The 26,803-nt window shown below is 40.1% G+C and overlaps 2 protein-coding genes across 2 annotated transcripts in view; both read right to left on the reverse strand.

Moving 5' to 3' along the window:
- Positions 1-818: 818 nt before the first annotated feature.
- LOC133664280 (5'-3' exoribonuclease 1-like) lies at positions 819-12,094 on the reverse strand (the record flags this gene model as incomplete). The annotated part of the gene is made up of 2 exons (XM_062068792.1): positions 819-3,550; positions 11,987-12,094. Coding segments are annotated over 2 exons (399 nt in total), but the record flags the coding sequence as incomplete, so codon positions are not given.
- A 2,709-nt stretch (positions 12,095-14,803) lies between these two features.
- Positions 14,804-26,803, reverse strand: part of LOC133664811 (5'-3' exoribonuclease 1-like) — a 32,024-nt gene continuing 20,024 nt past the window's right edge. The window contains exons 12-23 of the mRNA XM_062069733.1: positions 25,963-26,152; positions 25,832-25,901; positions 25,581-25,770; positions 23,999-24,067; positions 23,816-23,899; positions 20,321-20,404; positions 20,073-20,252; positions 18,101-18,209; positions 16,489-16,646; positions 16,255-16,368; positions 15,165-15,264; positions 14,804-15,107 (exon numbers count right to left, since the gene is read on the reverse strand). Coding sequence (XP_061925717.1) covers positions 14,818-15,107; positions 15,165-15,264; positions 16,255-16,368; positions 16,489-16,646; positions 18,101-18,209; positions 20,073-20,252; positions 20,321-20,404; positions 23,816-23,899; positions 23,999-24,067; positions 25,581-25,770; positions 25,832-25,901; positions 25,963-26,152 — 1,638 coding nt within the window. The 3' untranslated portion in view covers positions 14,804-14,817. The remainder of the gene's footprint in view (positions 15,108-15,164; positions 15,265-16,254; positions 16,369-16,488; positions 16,647-18,100; positions 18,210-20,072; positions 20,253-20,320; positions 20,405-23,815; positions 23,900-23,998; positions 24,068-25,580; positions 25,771-25,831; positions 25,902-25,962; positions 26,153-26,803) is intronic.

Genomic DNA, 26,803 nt, shown 5'->3' on the forward strand with positions numbered 1-26,803 from the left:
AAAACATGGTGATCACAAGTGGACTTAGTCCAATCATGAAGTAAATACTTGGTCCTCCTAACACAAATAGTCCAACTTAGTCGTGAATAAAACATGGTGATCACAGGTGGACTTAGTCCAATCATGAAGTAAATACTTGGTCCGCCAAACACAAATAGTCCAACTTAGTCGTGAATAAAACAAGGTGATCACAGGTGGACTTAGTCCAATCATGGAGTAAATACTTGGTCCTCCAAACACAAATAGTCCAACTTAGTCGTGAATAAAACAAGGTGATCACAGGTGGACTTAGTCCAATCATGAAGTAAATACTTGGTCCTCCAAACAAGAGCAGAATAAAACCAAATGTTTGAAGGAGAATGTCCAAGGTGACCTTGGATTTGGTCAAGACCAGAAGAGCCAGGACCAGAACAAAGACCAAGGAGACGTTTCCAAAGCATAGAATCATTTAATTGAACATGATCACATGACTATCAGAGCTTGTACAACATAGCAGGACAAATATTACAAGAAATAAAAAGTCAACAACACAAATAAAAGGATTAGTCACGTGTTGGACTGTACTAAGTCAGGAGTAATATTGACTATCTTGAAGAGGGACTGTACTAAGTCAGGAGTAATATTGACTATCTTGAAGAGGGACTGTACTAAGTCAGGAGTAATATTGACTATCTTGAAGATGGACTGTACTAAGTCAGGAGTAATATTGACTATCTTGAAGATGGACTGTACTAAGTCAGGAGTAATATTGACTATCTTGAAGATGGACTGTACTAAGTCAGGAGTAATATTGACTATCTTGAAGATGGACTGTACTAAGTCAGGAGTAAATATTGACTATCTTGAAGATGGACTGTACTAAGTCAGGAGTAAATATTGACTCCCACAGACAAGCAAATGTAAAAAAGTACAGAATGAAAACAAGAAAATAGTCTCTGATCATGCAGATTTAAAAAGTGTTTTAACCAAATTAGTCTTCAAAGAAGTAGTTTTACATCCAAACTTAGTCCTCTGAAGAAAACCAAAGGGGGCGGAGCTACTCTCTGACTTCTATTTGTAGTTTGCCCTTCAAAGGCGAGGAAAAGATGACATCACTTTTAAATCAAAACACAGCAAATCTTACAGTTTTGGCTGCTAAAGTTAGCATGTTGCTAAAGTTAGCATGATGCTAAAACGTAAACATGTCACCAAAATTAATGTGATGCCAAAGTTAGCATGTTGCTAAAGTTAGCATGATGTTAAAATGTAAACATGTCGCCAAAATCAATGTGATGCCAAAGTTAGCATGTTGCTAAAGTCAGCATGATGCTAAAACGTAAACATGTCGCCGAGATTAATGTGATGCCAAAGTTAGCATGTTGCTAAAGTTAGCATGATGCTAAAACGTAAACATGTCGCCAAGATTAACGTGATGCCAAAGTTAGCATGTTGCTAAAGTTAGCGTCTTGCTTAAGTAAACATTTTGCAAAATTAAACATGTTGCTTCAGTTAGCATGTTGCTAAAGTTAACATGCATGTCAAACTTAAGCTACAATGTAAGCATGTTGTTAAAAGTTAGCATTTTGTCAAAGTTACAGTGATGATAACAAGTAAACATGTCATCAAAGTTAGCATGTTGCTCCAGTTAACATGTTGCTAAAGTTGTCATGTATGCTAAAGTTAGCATGATGCTAAAACGTAAACATGTCGCCAAAATTAATGTGATGCCAAAGTTAGCATGTTGCTAAAGTTAGCACGATGCTAAAACGTAAACATGTCGCCAAGATTAATGTGATGTCAAAGTTAGCATGTTGCTAAAGTTAGCATGATGCTAAAACGTAAACATGTCGCCAAAATTAACGTGATGCCAAAGTTAGCATGTTGCTAAAGTTAGCGTCTTGCTAAAGTAAACATTTTGCAAAATTAAACATGTTGCTTCAGTTAGCATGTTGCTAAAGTTAACATGCATGTCAAAGTTAGCATTAAGCTACAATGTAAGCATGTTGTTAGAGTTAGCATTTTGTCAAAGTTACAGTGACGATAACAAGTAAACATGTTATCAAAGTTAGCATGTTGCTCCAGTTAACATGTTGCTAAAGTTGTCATGTATGCTAAAGTTAGCATGATGCTACAATGTAAGCATGTTGTTAGAGTTAGCATTTTGTCAAAGTTACAGTGACGATAACAAGTAAACATTAAAGTTAGCATGTTGCTTAAGTAAGCATGTTGCTCCAGTTAACATGTTGCTAAAGTTGTCATGTATGCTAAAGTTAGCATGATGCTACAATGTAAGCATGTTGTTAGAGTTAGCATTTTGTCAAAGTTACAGTGACGATAACAAGTAAACATTAAAGTTAGCATGTTGCTTAAGTAAGTATGTTGCTCCAGTTAACATGTTGCTAAAGTTGTCATGTATGCTAAAGTTAGCATGATGCTACAATGTAAGCATGTTGCCAGAGTTAACATGTTCTTAAAGTTACCATAACAAGTAAACATTTGACCAAAGTTAGCATGTTGCAAAATTTGGCATGTTGTTTAAGTCAGCGTGACGCTAAAGTAAACATGTTAAAATTAGCATGTTGGTAAAGTGAACATGTTGCTACAGCTAGCATGATGTTAAAGTTAACTTCTTGCTAAAGTTAACATGTTGCTTCTGTTAACATGTTGCTAAAGCTAGCGTGTTAAAGTTAACATGTTGCTAAAATGAGCATGTTAAAGTAAACATGTTGCCTACGTTAACATTTCGTAAAAGTAGCAAAAGGTGGTATCTTGCTAAACTTAGCATGTTGATATAGTTGGCATGGTGCTAAAGTAGGTACATTGCTTAAATTAGCGTGCTGCTAAAATGTGTATATTTTTCAAGTTAGCATGTTGCAAAAGTTAACATGTTGCCAGAGTTAGCATGTTGCTAGAGTTAGCATGTTGATATAGTTGGCATGTTGCTAAAATGTGTATATTTTTCAAGTTAGCATGTTGCAAAAGTTGACATGTTGCCAGAGTTAGCATATTGCTAGAGTTAGCATGTTGATATAGTTGGCATGTTGCTAGAGTTAGCATGTTGATATAGTTGGCATGTTGCTAAAATGTGTATATTTTTCAAGTTAGCATGTTGCTAAAGTTAGCATGTTGATATAGTTGGCATGGTGCTAAAATGTGTATATTTTTCAAGTTAGCATGTTGCTAGAGTTAGCATGTTGATATAGTTGGCATGGTGCTAAAATGTGTATATTTTTCAAGTTAGCATGTTGCTAGAGTTAGCATGTTACATGAAGATATGACATCACTGCTCCGACACTTTACCCGACTCAAAGTTGACAGCCAGTTTCCTGTGTTTCCTTTTGGAGGCGGAGCCGGGGGTGTGGCCAGTTGAGGGTTTATTTGGCCGGGGGGGAGTGTGCGGGTCTGCCGTTGTCGTGGCAACAGCCTCTGCGCGAGGAGACGACTGGTCTTCTCTGGGCTTCTGAGCGTGTGATTGGCCAGGGGGCGTGTCCTGGCCTCTCCTGGCCGCTGATTGGGCGGCGCTGTAGAACTCCTGACCCTTCTTATTGGCCAACACCCGCTTCTTGGTCACCTGATCAACAACATCACACTTCACTCTAGTAATACTTCTAGTAATACTTCACTTTCTACTACTCTGTGTAGTAATACTTCACTTTCTACTACTCTGTGTAGTAATACTTCACTTTCTACTACTCTATGTAGTAATACTCACTTTCTACTACTCTATGTAGTAATACTTCACTTTCTACTACTCTATGTAGTAATACTTCACTTTCTACTACTCTATGTAGTAATACTTCACTTTCTACTACTCTATGTAGTAATACTCACTTTCTACTACTCTATGTAGTAATACTTCACTTTATACTACTCTATGTAGTAATACTTCACTTTCTACTTCTCTTTGTAGTAATACTTCACTTTCTACTACTCTATGTAGTAATACTTCACTTTCTACTACTCTATGTAGTAATACTTCACTTTCTACTACTCTATGTAGCAATACTTCACTTTCTACTACTCTATGTAGTAATACTCACTTTATACTACTCTATGTAGTAATACTTCACTTTCTACTACTCTATGTAGTAATACTTCACTTTCTACTACTCTATGTAGTAATACTTCACTTTCTACTACTCTATGTAGTAATACTTCACTTTCTACTACTCTATGTAGTAATACTTCACTTTCTACTACTCTATGTAGTAATACTCACTTTCTACTACTCTATGTAGTAATACTTCACTTTCTACTACTCCCCTAGTAATACTTCACTTTCTACTACTATATGTAGTAATACTCACTTTCTACTACTCTATGTAGTAATACTTCACTTCCTACTACTCTATGTAGTAATACTTCACTTTCTACTACTCTATGTAGTAATACTTCACTTTCTACTACTCTATGTAGTAATACTCACTTTCTACTACTCTGTGTAGTAATACTTCACTTTCTACTACTCTGTGTAGTAATACTTCACTTTCTACTACTCTATGTAGTAACACTCACTTTCTACTACTCTATGTAGTAATACTTCACTTTCTACTACTCTATGTAGTAATACTTCACTTTCTACTACTCTATGTAGTAATACTCACTTTCTACTACTCTATGTAGTAATACTTCACTTCCTACTACTCTATGTAGTAATACTCACTTTCTACTACTCTATGTAGTAATACTCACTTTCTACTACTCTATGTAGTAATACTTCACTTTCTACTTATTTGTAGTAATACTTCACTTTCTACTACTCTATGTAGTAATACTTCACTTTCTACTACTCTATGTAGTAATACTTCACTTTCTACTACTCTATGTAGTAATACTTCACTTTCTACTACTCTATGTAGTAATACTCACTTTCTACTACTCTATGTAGTAATACTTCACTTTCTACTACTCTATGTAGTAATACTTCACTTTCTACTACTCTATGTAGTAATACTTCACTTTCTACTACTCTATGTAGTAATACTCACTTTCTACTACTCTATGTAGTAATACTTCACTTTCTACTACTCCCCTAGTAATACTTCACTTTCTACTACTATATGTAGTAATACTCACTTTCTACTACTCTATGTAGTAATACTTCACTTTCTACTACTCTATGTAGTAATACTTCACTTTCTACTACTCTATGTAGTAATACTTCACTTTCTACTACTCTATGTAGTAATACTTCACTTTCTACTACTCTATGTAGTAATACTCACTTTCTACTACTCTGTGTAGTAATACTTCACTTTCTACTACTCTGTGTAGTAATACTTCACTTTCTACTACTCTATGTAGTAATACTCACTTTCTACTACTCTATGTAGTAATACTTCACTTTCTACTACTCTATGTAGTAATACTTCACTTTCTACTACTCTATGTAGTAATACTTCACTTTCTACTACTCTATGTAGTAATACTCACTTTCTACTACTCTATGTAGTAATACTTCACTTTCTACTACTCTATGTAGTAATACTTCACTTTCTACTACTCTGTGTAGTAATACTCACTTTCTACTACTCTGTGTAGTAATACTTCACTTTCTACTACTCTATGTAGTAATACTCACTTTCTACTACTCTATGTAGTAATACTTCACTTTCTACTACTCTATGTAGTAATACTTCACTTTCTACTACTCTATGTAGTAATACTCTCTTTCTACTACTCTATGTAGTAATACTTCACTTTCTACTTCTTTGTAGTAATACTTCAGTTTCTACTACTCTATGTAGTAATACTTCACTTTCTACTACTCTATGTAGTAATACTTCACTTTCTACTACTCTATATAGTAATACTTCACTTTCTACTACTCTATGTAGTAATACTTCACTTTCTACTACTCTATGTAGTAATACTTCACTTTCTACTTCTCTTTGTAGTAATACTTCACTTTCTACTACTCCTAGTACTCTTTGTAGTAATACTCACTTCCTACTACTCTATGTAGTAATACTTCACTTTCTACTACTCTATGTAGTAATACTTCACTTTCTACTACTCTATGTAGTAATACTTCACTTTCTACTACTCTTTGTAGTAATACTCACTTCCTACTACTCCTAGTACTCTTTGTAGTACTCATCTTAGTACTTGTTTGTAGTAATACTTACTTTCTGCTACTCTTAGTACTTTTTGTAGTACCCATCCTAGTACTTTTTTGTAGTAATACTTTCTACTACTCTTAATAGTCTTTGTAGTAATACTCTCTTTCTACTACTCTTAGTACTCGAGTAAAACCTGTGTAAAAGTTGGGTAAAGGTAGAGTACAAGTGGAGTAAAAGTGGGGTAAAACTTGGGTAACACTAGCGTAAAACTTGGGTAACACTAGTGTAAAACTTGGGTAAAACTAGAGAAAAACTAGAGAAAAACTTGGGTAAAACTAGAGTAAAACTTGGGTAAAACTAGAGTAAAACTTGGGTAAAACTAGAGTAAAATTTGGGTAAAACAAGAGTAAAACTTGGGTAAAATTAGAGTAAAACTTGGGTAAAACGTGAATAAAACTTGGGTAAAACTAGAGTAAACTTGGGTAAAACTAGAGTAAACTTGGGTAAAACTAGAGTAAAACTTGGGTAAAACTAGAGTAAAACTTGGGTAAAACTAGAGTAAAATTTGGGTAAAACAAGAGTAAAACTTGGGTAAAATTAGAGTAAAACTTGGGTAAAACGTGAATGAAACTTGGGTAAAACTAGAGTAAACTTGGGTAAAACTAGAGTAAACTTGGGTAAAACTACAGTCAAAGTTGGGTCAAAATTGAGTCAAAGTTGTGTCAAGGTTGGGTCAAGGTTAGGTAAAACTGGAGTAAAACTTGGGTAATACTAGAGTAAAACTTGGGTAAAACTTGGGTAATACTAGAGTAAACTTTGGTAAAACTAGAGTACAACTTTGGTAAAACTAGAGTAAACTTGGGTAAAACTAGAGTCAAAGTTGCTAAGTTGGGTAAAACTGGAGTAAAACTTGGGTATTACTAGAGTAAAACTTGGGTAGTACTAGAGTAAAACTTGGGTAATACTAGAGAAAACTTGGGTAATACTAGAGTAAACTTTGGTAAAACTAGAGTAAAACTTTGGTAAAACTAGCGTAAACTTGGGTAAAACTAGAGTCAAAGTTGCTAAGTTGGGTCAAGGTTGGGTAAAACTGGAGTAAAACTTGGGTAATACTAGAGTAAAACTTGGGTAATACTAGAGTAAAACTTGGGTGATACTAGAGTAAACTTTGGTAAAACTAGAGTAAAACTTTGGTAAAACTAGAGTAAACTTGGGTAAAACTAGAGTCAAAGTTGCTAAGTTGGGTCAAGGTTGGGTAAAACTGGAGTAAAACTTGGGTATTACTAGAGTAAAACTTGGGTAGTACTAGAGTAAAACTTGGGTAATACTAGAGAAAACTTGGGTAATACTAGAGTAAACTTTGGTAAAACTAGAGTAAAACTTTGGTAAAACTAGAGTAAACTTGGGTAAAACTAGAGTCAAAGTTGCTAAGTTGGGTCAAGGTTGGGTAAAACTGGAGTAAAACTTGGGTAATACTAGAGTACAACTTGGGTGATACTAGAGTAAACTTTGGTAAAACTAGAGTAAAACTTTGGTAAAACTAGAGTAAACTTGGGTAAAACTAGAGTCAAAGTTGCTAAGTTGGGTCAAGGTTGGGTAAAACTGGAGTAAAACTTGGGTAATACTAGAGTAAAACTTGGGTAAAACTAGAGTAAAACTTGGGTAAAACTTAGACTTAGACAAACTAATGATCTACAAGGGAAATTGTTCAACACACTAGCTCATCAGGTAATAGACTGATATCATCAGGTAATAGACAGATGTCATCTATTGCTGTATGGCCAGTGTTTTATACAGGTAATAGACTGATATCATCAGGTAATAGACAGATGTCATCTATTGCTGTATGGCCAGTGTTTTATACAGGTAATAGACTGATATCATCAGGTAATAGACAGATGTCATCTATTGCTGTATGGCCAGTGATTATACAGCAGGTAAACAGCTTTGCAGTTGTCCTTCCAGTCCAGTCTGCTGTTCAAGTGGACTCCCAAGTACTTATACTGCTCCACTACTGCCACCTCCCGGCCCCGGATCTTGATGGGCTCCACCGGGGTCACTCTCTTCCTGAAGTCGATGACCAGCTCCTTGGTCTTGTCCACATTAAGGACCAGATGGTTCGCCTGAGACTACTCCACAAAGTCAGCGATCAGTGTCCAATTCCTGTCCCTCTGATACACCCGACCACAGCAGAGTCGTCAGAGTATTTCTGCAGGTGCCAGGACCTGGAACTGTACTGGAAGTCTGAGGTGTACAGGGTGAACAGGAAAGGAGACAGGACTGTGTAGCACCTACACCACTGACCACAGTATCCGACAGGGAGCTCCCCAGTCGCACAAACTGGGGCCTGTCAGACAAGTAATCAGTGATCCAGGAGACAATGGATGAACTGACACCCATACTTGTCACTCATCAGAATTGGCTGAATGGTGTTAAAGGCACTGGAGAAATCAAAGACCATGATCCTCACAGAGCCCTTCCCACCATCCAGGTGAGAGTGAGTACCATGCAGCAGGTAGATAACAGCATCATCCACTCCTACATGGGGCTGATATGCAAACTGTAGAGGATCCAGGGAAGGAGCCACCAGGGGTCTCAGCTGATCCAGCATAAGTCTCTCGAGGACCTTCATGACCTGGGACGTCAGGGCAACAGGTCTAAAGTCGTTCAAGCCCGATGGGATGGGATTCTTGGGCACCGGCACCATGCAGGATGTTTTCCATAGTGCTGGTATCCTTTCTAACTTCAGACTCAGGTTGAAGATGAAGTGCAGGATCTCAGTTAGCTGAGCAGCACAAGTCTTCAGAACCCAGGGGTTGACTCAGTCAGGGCCTGCTGACTTGGCTGGGTTGACTCTCTCCAGCTGTCGTCTCACATGGCCAGGTGTCAGACACACCGGGCTGGCTTTCACAGTGGGGGTGGAAGTGGGGGAGGGGGGAAAAGAAACAGCGGTGGCAGGTAACAGAGAAGGAGTTTGTGGATTGATGGTCAGGGGAGGTGTGAGGACAGGAGTAGTGGGGGGAGGGCCAGTAAGGGGTGTATTGCTAAATCTATTGAAAAACAAATTCAGCTGGTTGGCTCTATCTACACCCCCATCCAGCAGTTAGGCTTTGTTGTTGAAACCTGTGATGGCTTTCATGCCCTTCCACACATCATGAGTGTTGTTCTGTTGGAGCTTAGCCTCTAGCTTCCTCCTGTAGGCATCTTTCCCTTCTCGCAGCTGAACTTTAAGCTGCCACTGAATCCTCCTCAACTCGTCCCGATCACCAGATCTGAAGGCTAGCTTCTTTTTTTTATTCAGCAGCACCTTTAGCTGGCTGGTGATCCAGGGCTTGTTATTTGGGTAACAGTGGACAGTTTTTGTAGGGATGATGGAGTCCTCACAGAAATTGATGTAGTCTGTGATGCTGTCTGTGATGCTGTCAATGTCTGTCCCGTGAGGCTTACAGAGTACTTCCCAGTCTGTAGTCTCAAAGCAATCCTGTAAAGCAATGCATGCCTCCTGGCTTCTCCTTTGCTCTGACTTTGTTGAAACGGGCCGCCTCCTCACAGCAGGAACATATTGAGGTGTTAAAAACACCAGATTGTGATCAGACCGTCCCGGGGGGGTGTTAGGGCAGTATGCATCTTTTGAATTAGCATAAAGCAGGTCCAGAGTTTTATTGCACAGTGCACATATTGATGGAAAGTGGGTGAAATAGAGTCCAAAGAAACATGATCAAAGTCACCCGAAAGGAGAATGAGGGCATCGGGATGTTTGGTCTGTTGCTTAGCAACAGCGGCATAAATGGTGTCACAAGCAACAGCTTTGTCAGCAGAAGGAGGAACATACACTCCGATGAAGATTACACAAGTAAACTCCCTTGGCAAACAATATGGTCGAATTCCAACAGCCAGAAGTTCAATGTCCGGCATACAAACACACTCCTTAACAGTAACATGTCCAGGATTACACCACCTCTCCTTCACCAAGATGGCAATCCCGCAGTTTTACCCAAGTTTTACTCCAGTTTTTAAGAGTAAAACTTGGGTAAAACTTGGGTAAAACTAGAGTAAAACTTGGGTACAACTAGAGTAAAACTAGAGTAAAACTAGAGTAAATCTTGGGTAAAACTTGGGTAAAACTAGAGTAAACTTGGGTAAAACTACAGTCAAAGTTGGGTCAAAGTTGAGTCAAAGTTGGGTCAAAGTTGGGTCAAAGTTGAGTCAAAGTTGAGTCAAAGTTGGGTCAAAGTTGGGTCAAAGTTGAGTCAAAGTTGAGTCAAAGTTGGGTCAAAGTTGAGTCAAAGTTGGGTCAAAGTTGAGTCAAAGTTGAGTCAAAGTTGGGTCAAAGTTGAGTCAAAGTTGAGTCAAAGTTGAGTCAAAGTTGGGTCAAAGTTGAGTCAAAGTTGGGTCAAAGTTGAGTGAAAGTTGAGTCAAAGTTGAGTGAAAGTTGGGTCAAAGTTGGGTCAAAGTTGGGTCAAAGTTGGGTCAAAGTTGGGACAAAGTTGAGTGAAAGTTGGGTCAAAGTTGGGTCAAAGTTGAGTGAAAGTTGAGTGAAAGTTGAGTGAAAGTTGGGTCAAAGTTGGGTCAAAGTTGGGTCAAAGTTGGGTCAAAGTTGGGTCAAAGTTGGGACAAAGTTGAGTGAAAGTTGGGTCAAAGTTGGGTCAAAGTTGGGTCAAAGTTGAGTCAAAGTTGGGTCAAAGTTGGGTCAAAGTTGAGTGAAAGTTGGGTCAAAGTTGGGTGAAAGTTGGGTCAAAGTTGGGTCAAAGTTGGGTCAAAGTTGGGTCAAAGTTGGGTCAAAGTTGGGTCAAAGTTGGGTCAAAGTTGAGTCAAAGTTGGGTCAAAGTTGAGTCAAAGTTGGGTCAAAGTTGAGTCAAAGTTGGGTCAAAGTTGGATCAAAGTTGGGTCAAAGTTGGGTCAAAGTTGGGTCAAAGTTGAGTCAAAGTTGGGTCAAAGTTGGGTCAAAGTTGAGTCAAAGTTGAGTCAAAGTTGAGTCAAAGTTGGGTCAAAGTTGGGTCAAAGTTGGGTCAAAGTTGGGTCAAAGTTGAGTGAAAGTTGGGTCAAAGTTGAGTCAAAGTTGGGTCAAAGTTGAGTCAAAGTTGGGTCAAAGTTGAGTCAAAGTTGGGTCAAAGTTGGATCAAAGTTGGGTCAAAGTTGGGTCAAAGTTGGGTCAAAGTTCAGTCAAAGTTGGGTCAAAGTTGGGTCAAAGTTGAGTCAAAGTTGAGTCAAAGTTGAGTCAAAGTTGGGTCAAAGTTGAGTGAAAGTTGGGTCAAAGTTGAGTGAAAGTTGGGTCAAAGTTGAGTCAAAGTTGAGTCAAAGTTGGGTCAAAGTTGGGTCAAAGTTGGGTCAAAGTTGGGTCAAAGTTGGGTCAAAGTTGGGTCAAAGTTGAGTCAAAGTTGAGTCAAAGTTGAGTGGAAGTTGGGTCAAAGTTGGGTCAAAGTTGAGTGAAAGTTGGGTCAAAGTTGGGTCAAAGTTGGGTCAAAGTTGAGTCAAAGTTGGGTCAAAGTTGGGTCAAAGTTGAATCAAAGTTGGGTCAAAGTTGGGTCAAAGTTGGGTCAAAGTTGAGTAAAAGTTGGGTCAAAGTTGAGTCAAAGTTGAGTCAAAGTTGGGTCAAAGTTGAGTCAAAGTTGAGTCAAAGTTGAGTCAAAGTTGGGTCAAAGTTGAGTCAAAGTTGGGTCAAAGTTGAGTCAAAGTTGGGTCAAAGTTGGGTCAAAGTTGGGTCAAAGTTGAGTCAAAGTTGAGTCAAAGTTGGGTCAAAGTTGAGTCAAAGTTGAGTCAAAGTTGAGTCAAAGTTGGGTCAAAGTTGAGTCAAAGTTGGGTCAAAGTTGAGTCAAAGTTGGGTCAAAGTTGGGTCAAAGTTGGGTCAAAGTTGAGTAAAAGTTGAGTAAAAGTTGGGTCAAAGTTGAGTCAAAGTTGGGTCAAAGTTGAGTAAAAAGTAAGAGTGAAAAGTGGTGTTCTCTGACCTGCAAGGGGATGAACTGCTTGTGCGAGCCCACAGGTGCAACATGGTGCGAGCCCACAGGTGCAACATGGTGCGAGCCCACAGGTGTAACATGGTGCGAGCCCACAAAGTTGGGTCAAAGTTGAGTCAAAGTTGGGTCAAAGTTGAGTCAAAGTTGGGTCAAAGTTGGGTCAAAGTTGGGTCAAAGTTGGGTCAAAGGTGAGTGAAAGTTGGGTCAAAGTTGAGTGAAAGTTGGGTCGAAGTTGAGTCAAAGTTGGGTCAAAGTTGAGTCAAAGTTGGGTCAAAGTTGGGTCAAAGTTGGGTCAAAGTTGGGTCAAAGTTGGGTCAAAGTTGGGTCAAAGTTGAGTCAAAGTTGGGTCAAAGTTGAGTCAAAGTTGGGTCAAAGTTGGGTGAAAGTTGAGTCAAAGTTGAGTCAAAGTTGGGTCAAAGTTGGGTCAAAGTTGAGTGAAAGTTGGGTCAAAGTTGAGTCAAAGTTGAGTCAAAGTTGAGTCAAAGTTGGGTCAAAGTTGGGTCAAAGTTGGGTCAAAGTTGGGTCAAAGTTGAGTGAAAGTTGGGTCAAAGTTGGGTCAAAGTTGGGTCAAAGTTGAGTGAAAGTTGGGTCAAAGTTGGGTCAAAGTTGAGTGGAAGTTGGGTCAAAGTTGGGTCAAAGTTGAGTGAAAGTTGGGTCAAAGTTGAGTGAAAGTTGGGTCAAAGTTGAGTGGAAGTTGGGTCAAAGTTGGGTCAAAGTTGAGTGAAAGTTGGGTCAAAGTTGAGTGAAAGTTGGGTCAAAGTTGGGTCAAAGTTGAGTCAAAGTTGAGTCAAAGTTGGGTCAAAGTTGGGTCAAAGTTGGGTCAAAGTTGGGTCAAAGTTGAGTCAAAGTTGAGTCAAAGTTGGGTCAAAGTTGGGTCAAAGTTGGGTCAAAGTTGGGTCAAAGTTGGGTCAAAGTTGGGTCAAAGTTGAGTCAAAGTTGGGTCAAAGTTGAGTCAAAGTTGAGTCAAAGTTGGGTCAAAGTTGAGTCAAAGTTGAGTCAAAGTTGGGTCAAAGTTGGGTCAAAGTTGGGTCAAAGTTGGGTCAAAGTTGAGTCAAAGTTGAGTCAAAGTTGGGTCAAAGTTGGGTCAAAGTTGGGTCAAAGGTGAGTGAAAGTTGGGTCAAAGTTGAGTGAAAGTTGGGTCAAAGTTGAGTCAAAGTTGGGTCAAAGTTGAGTCAAAGTTGGGTCAAAGTTGGGTCAAAGTTGGGTCAAAGTTGGGTCAAAGTTGGGTCAAAGTTGAGTCAAAGTTGGGTCAAAGTTGGGTCAAAGTTGAGTCAAAGTTGGGTCAAAGTTGAGTCAAAGTTGGGTCAAAGTTGGGTGAAAGTTGAGTCAAAGTTGAGTCAAAGTTGGGTCAAAGTTGGGTCAAAGTTGAGTGAAAGTTGGGTCAAAGTTGAGTCAAAGTTGAGTCAAAGTTGAGTCAAAGTTGGGTCAAAGTTGGGTCAAAGTTGGGTCAAAGTTGGGTCAAAGTTGAGTGAAAGTTGGGTCAAAGTTGGGTCAAAGTTGGGTCAAAGTTGAGTGAAAGTTGGGTCAAAGTTGGGTCAAAGTTGAGTGGAAGTTGGGTCAAAGTTGGGTCAAAGTTGAGTGAAAGTTGGGTCAAAGTTGAGTGAAAGTTGGGTCAAAGTTGAGTGGAAGTTGGGTCAAAGTTGGGTCAAAGTTGAGTGAAAGTTGGGTCAAAGTTGAGTGAAAGTTGGGTCAAAGTTGGGTCAAAGTTGAGTCAAAGTTGAGTCAAAGTTGGGTCAAAGTTGGGTCAAAGTTGGGTCAAAGTTGGGTCAAAGTTGAGTCAAAGTTGGGTCAAAGTTGGGTCAAAGTTGGGTCAAAGTTGGGTCAAAGTTGGGTCAAAGTTGGGTCAAAGTTGAGTCAAAGTTGGGTCAAAGTTGAGTCAAAGTTGAGTCAAAGTTGGGTCAAAGTTGAGTCAAAGTTGAGTCAAAGTTGGGTCAAAGTTGGGTCAAAGTTGGGTCAAAGTTGGGTCAAAGTTGAGTCAAAGTTGAGTCAAAGTTGGGTCAAAGTTGGGTCAAAGTTGGGTCAAAGTTGAGTCAAAGTTGGGTCAAAGTTGGGTCAAAGTTGAGTCAAAGTTGAGTCAAAGTTGGGTCAAAGTTGAGTCAAAGTTGGGTCAAAGTTGGGTCAAAGTTGAGTCAAAGTTGGGTCAAAGTTGGGTCAAAGTTGAGTAAAAGTTGGGTCAAAGTTGAGTCAAAGTTGAGTCAAAGTTGGGTCAAAGTTGAGTCAAAGTTGAGTCAAAGTTGGGTCAAAGTTGGGTCAAAGTTGGGTCAAAGTTGGGTCAAAGTTTAGTAAAAGTTGGGTCAAAGTTGAGTCAAAGTTGGGTCAAAGTTGGGTCAAAGTTGGGTCAAAGTTGAGTAAAAGTTGGGTCAAAGTTGGGTCAAAGTTGGGTCAAAGTTGAGTCAAAGTTGGGTCAATGTTGGGTCAAAGTTGAATCAAAGTTGGGTCAAAGTTGGGTCAAAGTTGGGTCAAAGTTGGGTCAAAGTTGAGTAAAAGTTGGGTCAAAGTTGAGTCAAAGTTGAGTCAAAGTTGGGTCAAAGTTGAGTCAAAGTTGAGTCAAAGTTGAGTCAAAGTTGGGTCAAAGTTGAGTCAAAGTTGGGTCAAAGTTGAGTCAAAGTTGGGTCAAAGTTGGGTCAAAGTTGGGTCAAAGTTGAGTCAAAGTTGAGTCAAAGTTGGGTCAAAGTTGAGTCAAAGTTGAGTCAAAGTTGGGTCAAAGTTGAGTCAAAGTTGGGTCAAAGTTGAGTCAAAGTTGGGTCAAAGTTGGGTCAAAGTTGGGTCAAAGTTGAGTAAAAGTTGAGTAAAAGTTGGGTCAAAGTTGAGTCAAAGTTGGGTCAAAGTTGAGTAAAAAGTAAGAGTGAAAAGTGGTGTTCTCTGACCTGCAAGGGGATGAACTGCTTGTGCGAGCCCACAGGTGCAACATGGTGCGAGCCCACAGGTGCAACATGGTGCGAGCCCACAGGTGTAACATGGTGCGAGCCCACAGGTGCAACATGATGCGGCCGCACAGGAAACACACCCGCTGCTCTGTAGAAGTTTTGGTTCTGGTGGTGCAGGTGAGCAGGAAGAGGTACCGCCCACAAAGGGGCGGGGCCACAGGCCTGGGGCGGCATCATCAAGCCACCTGAAAGCAGCAGCGTTGCCATGACGACATCACTTTGACCTCAGTTACGTTCCTCACCTGGCTGGTTGAAGATGGCTCTGATGGACGGAGCCTGCAGGTGTTCAACGCCACCGCGGTAAACTGGAGCTTGGAGAGGGAAGCTTGGGCCCAGTGAACTCTGGACATAGTTTGATCACATCATGATGAATGACATACCCATCTTTGGAAGGCCAATGACATCATGTCATACCAATCTTTGTAAGGCCAATGACATCATGTCATACCAATCTTTGTAAGGCCAATGACGTCATGGCATACCAATCTTTGAAAGGCCAATGACATCATGTCATACCAATCTTTGGAAGGCCAATGACATCATGTCATACCAATCTTTGTAAGGCCAATGACATCATGTCATACCAATCTTTGGAAGGCCAATGACATCATGTCATACCAATCTTTGTAAGGCCAATGAAATCATGTCATACCAATCTTTGTAAGGCCAATGACATCATGTCATACCAATCTTTGGAAGGCCAATGACATCATGTCTTACCAATCTTTGGAATGCCAATGACATCATGTCATACCAATCTTTGGAAGGCCAATGACATCATGTCATACCAATCTTTGTAAGGCCAATGAAATCATGTCATACCAATCTTTGTAAGGCCAATGACATCATGTCATACCAATCTTTGGAAGGCCAATGACATCATGTCATACCAATCTTTGTAAGGCCAATGACATCATGTCATACCAATCTTTGGAAGGCCAATGAAATTATGTCATACCAATCTTTGTAGGGCCAATGAAATTATGTCATACCAATCTTTGTAAGGCCAATGAAATCATGTCATACCAATCTTTGTAAGGCCAATGACGTCATGGCATACCAATCTTTGTAAGGCCAATGAAATTATGTCATACCAATCTTTGTAGGGCCAATGACATCATGTCATACCAATCTTTGTAAGGCCAATGAAATCATGTCATACCAATCTTTGTAAGGCCAATGACATCATGTCATACTAATCTTTGTAAGGCCAATGACGTCATGGCATACCAGTCTTTGTAAGGCCAATGACATCATGTCATACCAATCTTTATAAGGCCAATGAAATCATGTCATACCAATCTTTGTAAGGCCAATGAAATCATGTCATACCAATCTTTGTAAGGCGAAGAAAGCAGCTTTTTCTTTGGCCTCGTTCTCTGACTGGCACTGTGGTCCGTGAACGATCAGACCGTTGGACAGCTTGACTTGACACAACACCACACCCTAAGTACCCAGAGGACACAACATTAGGGACACAACACCACACCCTAAGTACGTGTGTGTGTGTGGTGCACAGGTGATATTACTTGCAGTGTGTGTGTGTGTGTGCACAGGTGATCATACCTGTGTGTTGTGCATGAAGGTGTAGTCTGGAGGTGCCATGTCTAGCGCCCCACACACACACCCCAGCTCTGACACCTTGCTGGCCATCAGGGTGTTGTTGACACAGGTGACAGGCAGGTGAGGAGAGGCATCTCCATGAGGAACGTTCATCATGGCAGCTGTGGACATGCTAACAGTTAGCACGCTGGCCACACCATCAAAGTGTGAATGAATGATGACTTACCACTGCGGTAAAACTCCAGTAATATTTGGGTAAAACTACATTAAAACTGTGGTAGAACTTGGTAAAAACTGGGGTAAAACTTAGTTAAAACTAGGGTAAAATTCAGATAAAAGCTTTGTTAGAACTGGGTAAAACTCGGGTAAACTGGGGAATAACTGGTGTAAACTTTGGTTAAAACTGGGGTAAAACTTAGTTAAAACTAGGGTAAAATTCAGATAAAAGCTTTGTTAGAACTGGGTAAAACTCGGGTAAACTGGGGAATAACTGCTGTAAGCTTTGGTTAAAACTGGGGTAAAACTTAGTTAAAACCAGGGTAAAATTCAGATAAAAGCTTTGTTAGAACTGGGTAAAACTCAGGTAAACTGGGGAATAACTGCTGTAAACTTTGGTTAAAACTGGGGTAAAACTTAGTTAAAACTAGGGTAAAATTCAGATAAAAGCTTTGTTAGAACTGGGTAAAACTCGGGTAAACTGGGGAATAACTGCTGTAAACTTTGGTTAAAACTGGGGTAAAACTTAGTTAAAACTAGGGTAAAATTCAGATAAAAGCTTTGTTAGAACTGGGTAAAACTCGGGTAAACTGGGGAATAACTGGTGTAAACTTTGGCTAAAACTGGGGTAAAACAGTTAAAACTAGGGTAAAATTCAGATAAAAGCTTTGTTAGAACTGGGTAAAACTCGGGTAAACTGGGGAATAACTGCTGTAAACTTTGGTTAAAACTGGGGTAAAACAGTTAAAATTAGGGTAAAATTCAGATAAAAGCTTTGTTAGAACTGGGTAAAACTCGGGTAAACTGGGGAATAACTGGTGTAAACTTTGGTTAAAACTGGGGTAAAACTTAGTTAAAACCAGGGTAAAATTCACATAAAAGCTTTGTTAGAACTGGGTAAAACTCGGGTAAACTGGGGAATAACTGCTGTAAACTTTGGTTAAAACTGGGGTAAAACTTAGTTAAAACTAGGGTAAAATTCAGATAAAAGCTTTGTTAGAACTGGGTAAAACTCGGGTAAACTGGGGAATAACTGGTGTAAACTTTGGTTAAAACTGGGGTAAAACTTAGTTAAAACTAGGGTAAAATTCAGATAAAAGCTTTGTTAGAACTGGGTAAAACTCGGGTAAACTGGGGTAAAACTTGATGAAATCTGGGGTAAAACTTGGTGAAATCTGGGGTAAAACTTGGTGAAATCTAGGGTAAAACTTGGGTAAAATTTGGATAAAACCTGCTTAAAAGTAGGGTAAAATTCAGATAAAACCGGGGTAAAGCTTTGTTAGAAGTGGGGTAAAATGCAGGTGAAAGTGGGGTAAATTGTGGGTAAAAGTAGTAAGCCTGAAGGTTGTTTGTTATAAAAAGACTATTAGAGTGAAAGTAGCACAGGACATGATAGTACCTAGTTTTTTAGATCTTCTTCTCATGTTCTTCTGAGCCTCACACACTTGTGGTTCCTTCTGCTGACTGTTGTCTATCTTCAACATCTCCTTCAGCACCATGGTGCCCTTCTGCAACACATGAACACATGAACACATGAAGTCAGTAGACTGAAGGTGGCCACATGACTCCTGGGAATCAGTGGGACTATGAAGTTATGACTGATGAACACATGAAGTCAGTAGACTGAAGGTGGCCACATGACTCCTGGGAATCAGTGGGACTATGAAGTTATGACTGATGAACACATGAAGTTAGTAGACTGAAGGTGGCCACATGACTCCTGGGAATCAGTGGGACTATGAAGTTATGACTGATGAACACATGAAGTCAGTAGACTGAAGGTGGCCACATGACTCCTGGGAATCAGTGGGACTATGAAGTTATGACTGATGAACACATGAAGTCAGTAGACTGAAGGTGGCCACATGACTCCTGGGAATCAGTGGGACTATGAAGTTATGACTGATGAACACATGAAGTCAGTAGACTGAAGGTGGCCACATGACTCCTGGGAATCAGTGGGACTATGAAGTTATGACTGATGAACACATGAAGTCAGTAGCCTAAGATGGCCACATGACTCCTGGGAATCAGTGGGACTATGAAGTTATGACTGATGAACACATGAAGTCAGTAGACTGAAGGTGGCCACATGACTCCTGGGAATCAGTGGGACTATGAAGTTATGACTGATGAACACATGAAGTCAGTAGACTGAAGGTGGCCACATGACTCCTGGGAATCAGTGGGACTATGAAGTTATGACTGATGAACACATGAAGTCAGTAGCCTAAGATGGCCACATGACTCCTGGGAATCAGTGGGACTATGAAGTTATGACTGATGAACACATGAAGTCAGTAGCCTAAGATGGCCACATGACTCCTGGGAATCAGTGGGACTATGAAGTTATGACTGATGAACACATGAAGTCAGTAGACTGAAGGTGGCCACATGACTCCTGGGAATCAGTGGGACTATGAAGTTATGAATGATGAACACATGAAGTCAGTAGACTGAAGATGGCCACATGACTCCTGGGAATCAGTGGGACTATGAAGTTATGACTGATGAACACATGAAGTCAGTAGACTGAAGGTGGCCATATGACTCCTGGGAATCAGTGGGACTATGAAGTTATGAATGATGAAAACATGAAGTCAGTAGACTGAAGATGGCCACATGACTCCTGGGAATCAGTGGGACTATGAAGTTATGACTGATGAACACATGAAGTCAGTAGCCTAAGATGGCCACGTGACTCCTGGGAATCAGTGGCACTATGAAGTTATGACTGATGAACACATGAAGTCAGTAGACTGAAGGTGGCCACATGACTCCTGGGAATCAGTGGGACTATGAAGTTATGAATGATGAACACATGAAGTCAGTAGACTGAAGATGGCCACATGACTCCTGGGAATCAGTGGGACTATGAAGTTATGACTGATGAACACATGAAGTCAGTAGACTAAGATGGCCACATGACTCCTGGGAATCAGTGGGACTATGAAGTTATGACTGATGAACACATGAAGTCAGTAGACTGAAGGTGGCCACATGACTCCTGGGAATCAGTGGGACTATGAAGTTATGACTGATGAACACATGAAGTCAGTAGACTGAAGGTGGCCACATGACTCCTGGGAATCAGTGGGACTATGAAGTTATGACTGATGAACACATGAAGTCAGTAGACTGAAGGTGGCCACATGAGTCCTGGGAATCAGTGGGACTATGAAGTTATGACTGATGAACACATGAAGTCAGTAGACTGAAGGTGGCCACATGACTCCTGCGAATCAGTGGGACTATGAAGTTATGACTGATGAACACATGAAGTCAGTAGCCTAAGATGGCCACATGACTCCTGGGAATCAGTGGGACTACGAAGTTATGACTGATGAACACATGAAGTCAGTGCTGCTCACCAGGGCAAAGGACTGTGGGGACAAGGGCTGGTCTGACTGGCTGCAGGGTGCAGGTGCAGGACCAGGAGCAGGTGCAGGACCAGGAGCAGGTACAGGTGCAGGTGCAGGAAGGTCTGCAGGCTCCTGGCACTCCTTGGAGATCTTCAGGCTGGCTAAAAGCTCCTCAAACTCCAGCGATGGCTGACAGACAGAAAAGGTGTGAAGACAGAGTACAGAGCAGAAAAAAAGGCAGGCATGCAGGTACTGACTTTAGAGGAGTTGACTTTAGAGTCGCTGTTGTGCAAATCTAGATCTTCATTTTTCTTCAACAGTCTGATGGGAGCCATTGAAGGCTGCAAAATACACACAAATACAGCATGGACACATCCTACAGAGTACAAGTACACACTAAGTACACACTTTGAAGGCTGCAAAATACAGCATGGACACATCCTACAGAGTACAAGTACACACTAAGTACACACTTTGAAGGCTGCAAAATACAGCATGGACACATCCTACAGAGTACAAGTACACACTAAGTACACACTTTGAAGGCTGCAAAATACAGCATGGACACATCCTACAGAGTACAAGTACACACTAAGTACACACTTTGAAGTCTGCAAAATACAGCATGGACACATCCTACAGAGTACAAGTACACACTAAGTACACACTCACTACGTTTACATGCAGTAAATTAGTCTGATTCCTCAAGTAGTTTGGTTTTGTATTTTCACACCTATGTCTAAAGTCCAAGGGTCTATCTTGTGACCTGACTGATACTGTTCCAGATGAAGGTTGTTATTGTCCTGGACTATCTTGTGCCCTGACTGATACTGTTCCAGATGAAGGTTGTTATTGTTGTGGACTATCTTGTGACCTGACTGATACTGTTCCAGATGAAGGTTGTTATTGTTCTGGACTATCTTGTGCCCTGACTGATATTGTTCCAGATGAAGGTTGTTATTGTTCTGGACTATCTTGTGCCCTGACTGATACTGTTCCAGATGAAGGTTGTTATTGTTGTGGACTATCTTGTGCCCTGACTGATACTGTTCCAGATGAAGGTTGTTATTGTTGTGGACTATCTTGTGCCCTGACTGATACTGTTCCAGATGAAGGTTGTTATTGTTGTGGACTATCTTGTGCCCTGACTGATACTGTTCCAGATGAAGGTTGTTATTGTTGTGGACTATCTTGTGACCTGACTGATACTGTTCCAGATGAAGGTTGTTATTGTTGTGGACTATCTTGTGACCTGACTGATACTGTTCCAGATGAAGGTTGTTAATGTTGTGGACTATCTTGTGCCCTGACTGATACTGTTCCAGATGAAGGTTGCTATTGTTGTGGACTATCTTGTGACCTGACTGATACTGTTCCAGATGAAGGTTGTTAATGTTGTGGACTATCTTGTGACCTGACTGATACTGTTCCAGATGAAGGTTGTTACTGCTCTGGACTATCTTGTGCCCTGACTGATACTGTTCCAGATGAAGGTTGTTACTGCTCTGGACTATCTTGTGCCCTGACTGATACTGTTCCAGATGAAGGTTGTTACTGCTCTGGACTATCTTGTGCCCTGACTGATACTGTTCCAGATGAAGGTTGTTATTGTTGTGGACTATCTTGTGACCTGACTGATACTGTTCCAGATGAAGGTTGTTATTGTTGTGGACTATCTTGTGACCTGACTGATACTGTTCCAGATGAAGGTTGTTATTGTTGTGGACTATCTTGTGACCTGACTGATACTGTTCCAGATGAAGGTTGTTATTGTTCTGGACTATCTTGTGCCCTGACTGATACTGTTCCAGATGAAGGTTGTTATTGTTGTGGACTATCTTGTGACCTGACTGATACTGTTCCAGATGAAGGTTGTTATTGTTGTGGACTATCTTGTGACCTGACTGATACTGTTCCAGATGAAGGTTGTTATTGTTGTGGACTATCTTGTGACCTGACTGATACTGTTCCAGATGAAGGTTGTTATTGTTCTGGACTATCTTGTGCCCTGACTGATACTGTTCCAGATGAAGGTTGTTATTGTTGTGGACTATCTTGTGCCCTGACTGATACTGTTCCAGATGAAGGTTGTTATTGTTGTGGACTATCTTGTGCCCTGACTGATACTGTTCCAGATGAAGGTTGTTATTGTTGTGGACTATCTTGTGACCTGACTGATACTGTTCCAGATGAAGGTTGTTATTGTTGTGGACTATCTTGTGCCCTGACTGATACTGTTCCAGATGAAGGTTGTTATTGTTGTGGACTATCTTGTGCCCTGACTGATACTGTTCCAGATGAAGGTTGTTATTGTTGTGGACTATCTTGTGCCCTGACTGATACTGTTCCAGATGAAGGTTGTTATTGTTGTGGACTATCTTGTGACCTGACTGATACTGTTCCAGATGAAGGTTGTTATTGTTGTGGACTATCTTGTGAACTGACTGATACTGTTCCAGATGAAGGTTGTTATTGTTGTGGACTATCTTGTGACCTGACTGATACTGTTCCAGATGAAGGTTGTTAATGTTGTGGACTATCTTGTGCCCTGACTGATACTGTTCCAGATGAAGGTTGTTATTGTTGTGGACTATCTTGTGACCTGACTGATTCTGTTCCAGATGAAGGTTGTTACTGCTCTGGACTATCTTGTGCCCTGACTGATACTGTTCCAGATGAAGGTTGTTACTGCTCTGGACTATCTTGTGCCCTGACTGATACTGTTCCAGATGAAGGTTGTTATTGTTGTGGACTATCTTGTGACCTGACTGATACTGTTCCAGATGAAGGTTGTTATTGTTGTGGACTATCTTGTGACCTGACTGATACTGTTCCAGATGAAGGTTGTTATTGTTGTGGACTATCTTGTGACCTGACTGATACTGTTCCAGATGAAGGTTGTTATTGTTCTGGACTATCTTGTGACCTGACTGATACTGTTCCAGATGAAGGTTGTTAATGTTGTGGACTATCTTGTGACCTGACTGATACTGTTCCAGATGAAGGTTGTTACTGCTCTGGACTATCTTGTGCCCTGACTGATACTGTTCCAGATGAAGGTTGTTGTCCAGGTGTGTTAGTCCCGATTGATCAAAAACCGAACACGATTGGATTAAGGTGTTTCCATGGGTTGTAGGAGGCTTATTTAGAGTTGGACTAAATGAGAAATCAGACTAATTTAGTGCATGTAGACATAGTGAGTTTGTAACATGACTTGTTACAGGTACATCCACATCAAAGACAATAGTCTACAACTGCTATCAACAACCATTTTACTACTACATATAAAATGTGTATCATGAGTCAAATGTGAGTAAGTGCTATAAGAAGTAAGATATGTATAATAAATCAAATATGTATAACTAGTGCTATGATGAGTAAAATATATATAATAAATGCAGTAAGTAAAATATGCTTAATGAATGCTATCAGTAAAAATGCATAAGTCCTATAATAAGTAAAATTGATATCATAAATGCTATAAGTAAAATATGTATAATTAGTGCTATGATATGTAAAAACTATATTAAAAATGCCATAATAAGTAAAAAAATATATAAAATAAATGCTATAATAAGTCAAATATGTATAATTAATGCTGTAATGAGTAGAATATGTATAATTAGTGCTATGATAAGTTACAAATATATTAAAAATGCCATAATAAGTTAAAAAAAAAGACATAAATGCTATAATAAGTCAAATATGTATAATTAATGCTATGAGTATAATAATAATGGGTAAAAAGGTACATGGTTTTGCCAGTGGGCAGGAGGGTGTTGAGGAGGAGCAGACTTGTGCAGAGTTTGCCACACATCAGTGTACGCCTCTTTACTCTGCAAGTGGACAAAGTGGCAGCCTCAGCACAATCTTCAAATACAATAATAATAATAATAATAATAATGATGTGAAAAGATTATGAGAGAAAAGTGGACCTTCGCTTGTTGTTTGTGGATCGGAACCTTAGAAGTGGAGTTGCCTTGAGGAGCAGCGTGCTTGTTGTGCTGCATGGATATAGAAACATAGATCACTGTGTCAGTAACAATAATCATAATGTTGTGCTGCATGGATATAGAAACATAGATCACTGTGTCAATAACAATAATCATAATGTTGTGCTGCATGGATATAGAAACATAGGTCACTGTGTCAATAACAATAATCATAATGTTGTGCTGCATGGATATAGAAACATAGATCACTGTGTCAATAACAATAATCATAATGTTGTGCTGCATGGATTTAGAAACATAGATCACTGTGTCAATAACAATAATCATAATGTTGTGCTGCATGAATATAGAAACATAGATCACTGTGTCAATAACAATAATCATAATGTTGTGCTGCATGAATATAGAAACATAGATCACTGTGTCAATAACAATAATCATAATGTTGTGCTGCATGAATATAGAAACATAGATCACTGTGTCAATAACAATAATCATAATGTTGTGCTTCATGAATATAGAAAAATAGATCACTGTGTCAATAACAATAATCATATTGTTGTGCTGCATGAATATAGAAAAATAGATCACTGTGTCAATAACAATAATCATATTGTTGTGCTGCATGAATATAGAAAAATAGATCACTGTGTCAATAACAATAATCATAATGTTGTGCTGCATGAATACAGAAACATAGATCACTGTGTCAATAACAATAATCATAATGTTGTGCTTCATGAATATAGAAACATAGATCACTGTGTCAATAACAACAATCATAATGTTGTGCTGCATGAATGTAGAAACATAGATCACTGTGTCAATAACAATAATCATAATATTGTGCTTGTTGTGCTGCATGAATATAGAAACATAGATCACTGTGTCAATAACAATAATCATAATGTTGTGCTGCATGAATATAGAAACATAGATCACTGTGTCAATAACAATAATCATAATGTTGTGCTGCATGAATATAGAAACATAAATCACTGTGTCAATAACAATAATCATAATATTGTGCTTGTTGTGCTGCATGAATATAGAAACATAGAGCACTGTGTCAATAACAATAATCATAATGTTGTGCTGCATGAATATAGAAACATAAATCACTGTGTCAATAACAATAATCATAATATTGTGCTTGTTGTGCTGCATGAATATAGAAACATAGATCACTGTGTCAATAACAATAATCATAATGTTGTGCTGCATGAATATAGAAACATAGATCACTGTGTCAATAACAATAATCATAATAATAATGTTGGTACATGAAAGTAGAAACATATTACTGTGTCAATAACAATAATAACAATAATAATAATGTTACATGAAAGTAGAAACATATATTACAGTGTCAATAACAATAATAATAATGTTGTTACATGAAAGTAGAAACATATCAGTGTGTCAATAATAACAATAATAATAATGTTGTTACATGAAAGTAGAAACATATCAGTGTGTCAATAACAATAATAATAATGTTGTTACATGAAAGTAGAAACATATATCAGTGTGTCAATAATAATACTAATAATAATGTTGTTACCTGTGTGGCGACAAAGGGCGAGCGTGGCGAGTGGTTGAGGTTCCCCACATGCTGCTGAGAGTAGAAGTTGGCGGCAGGCTGAGGTTTGACGATGGCGGTGAGTTTGTGCGAGCTGGGATCTGTTCGGCCGCCATGGGACACGTTCATCAGAGCGCTGGGTGGCAGGCGGTAACAACGAGGCGACGTGCACCTGACCACATGGACTCAGTGTCATCCAACCAGTCCTTGTACTGGTCCCCTTCAGTGCTCACCTGATGTTGAGGCCACCAGAGAACTCCTCGTCGAACAGAACCTCGTAGAGAACCTCGTCCTCACGCTCAGCTGCCGGGGTGACATCAGCAGTCAATACATGTGTCACCTCACTCCTGGTCTCCTGCCTCACCTCCTTTGATGCCGATGACCGTTCCTCTCAGACCCAGTGGCACCGTGAAGCTCTCTCGGGTGTTGATGACGCGGTCAAACAGGCGGTACTCGGCATTGGGGTCTGGGACCACCCCCTGTTGCTGCTCCAGGGGCCTGAAGAGGAGGTGTGGCTTGACAGTGACTCGGACTTTCTTGGTGCTCTTCTTCACCTGAGATGTGGAAGTGTGTCAGAACAAGGTAGAGGACATGAAGGTGTGACAGGAAGTGTGTCAGAACAAGGTAGAGGACATGAAGGTGTGACAGGAAGTGTGTCAGAACAAGGTAGAGGACATGAAGGTGTGACAGGAAGTGTGTCAGAACAAGGTAGAGGACATGAAGGTGTGACAGGAAGTGTGTCAGAACAAGGTAGAGGACATGAAGGTGTGACAGGAAGTGTGTCAGAACAAGGTAGAGGACATGAAGGTGTGACAGGAAGTGTGTCAGAACAAGGTAAGAGGACATGAAGGTGTGACAGGAAGTGGGTCAGAACAAGGTAGAGGACATGAAGGTGTGACAGGAAGTGGGTCAGAACAAGGTAGAGGACATGAAGGTGTGACAGGAAGTGTGTCAGAACAAGGTAGAGGACATGAAGGTGTGACAGGAAGTGTGTCAGAACAAGGTAGAGGACATGAAGGTGTGACAGGAAGTGCGTCAGAACAAGGTAGAGGACATGAAGGTGTGACAGGAAGTGTGTCAAAACAAGGTAGAGGACATGAAGGTGTGACAGGAAGTGTGTCAGAACAAGGTAGAGGACATGAAGGTGTGACAGGAAGTGTGTCAGAACAAGGTAGAGGACATGAAGGTGTGACAGGAAGTGCGTC

Source organism: Entelurus aequoreus, linkage group LG14, assembly GCF_033978785.1.
Source record: "Entelurus aequoreus isolate RoL-2023_Sb linkage group LG14, RoL_Eaeq_v1.1, whole genome shotgun sequence".
Classification (NCBI taxonomy): domain Eukaryota; kingdom Metazoa; phylum Chordata; class Actinopteri; order Syngnathiformes; family Syngnathidae; genus Entelurus; species Entelurus aequoreus.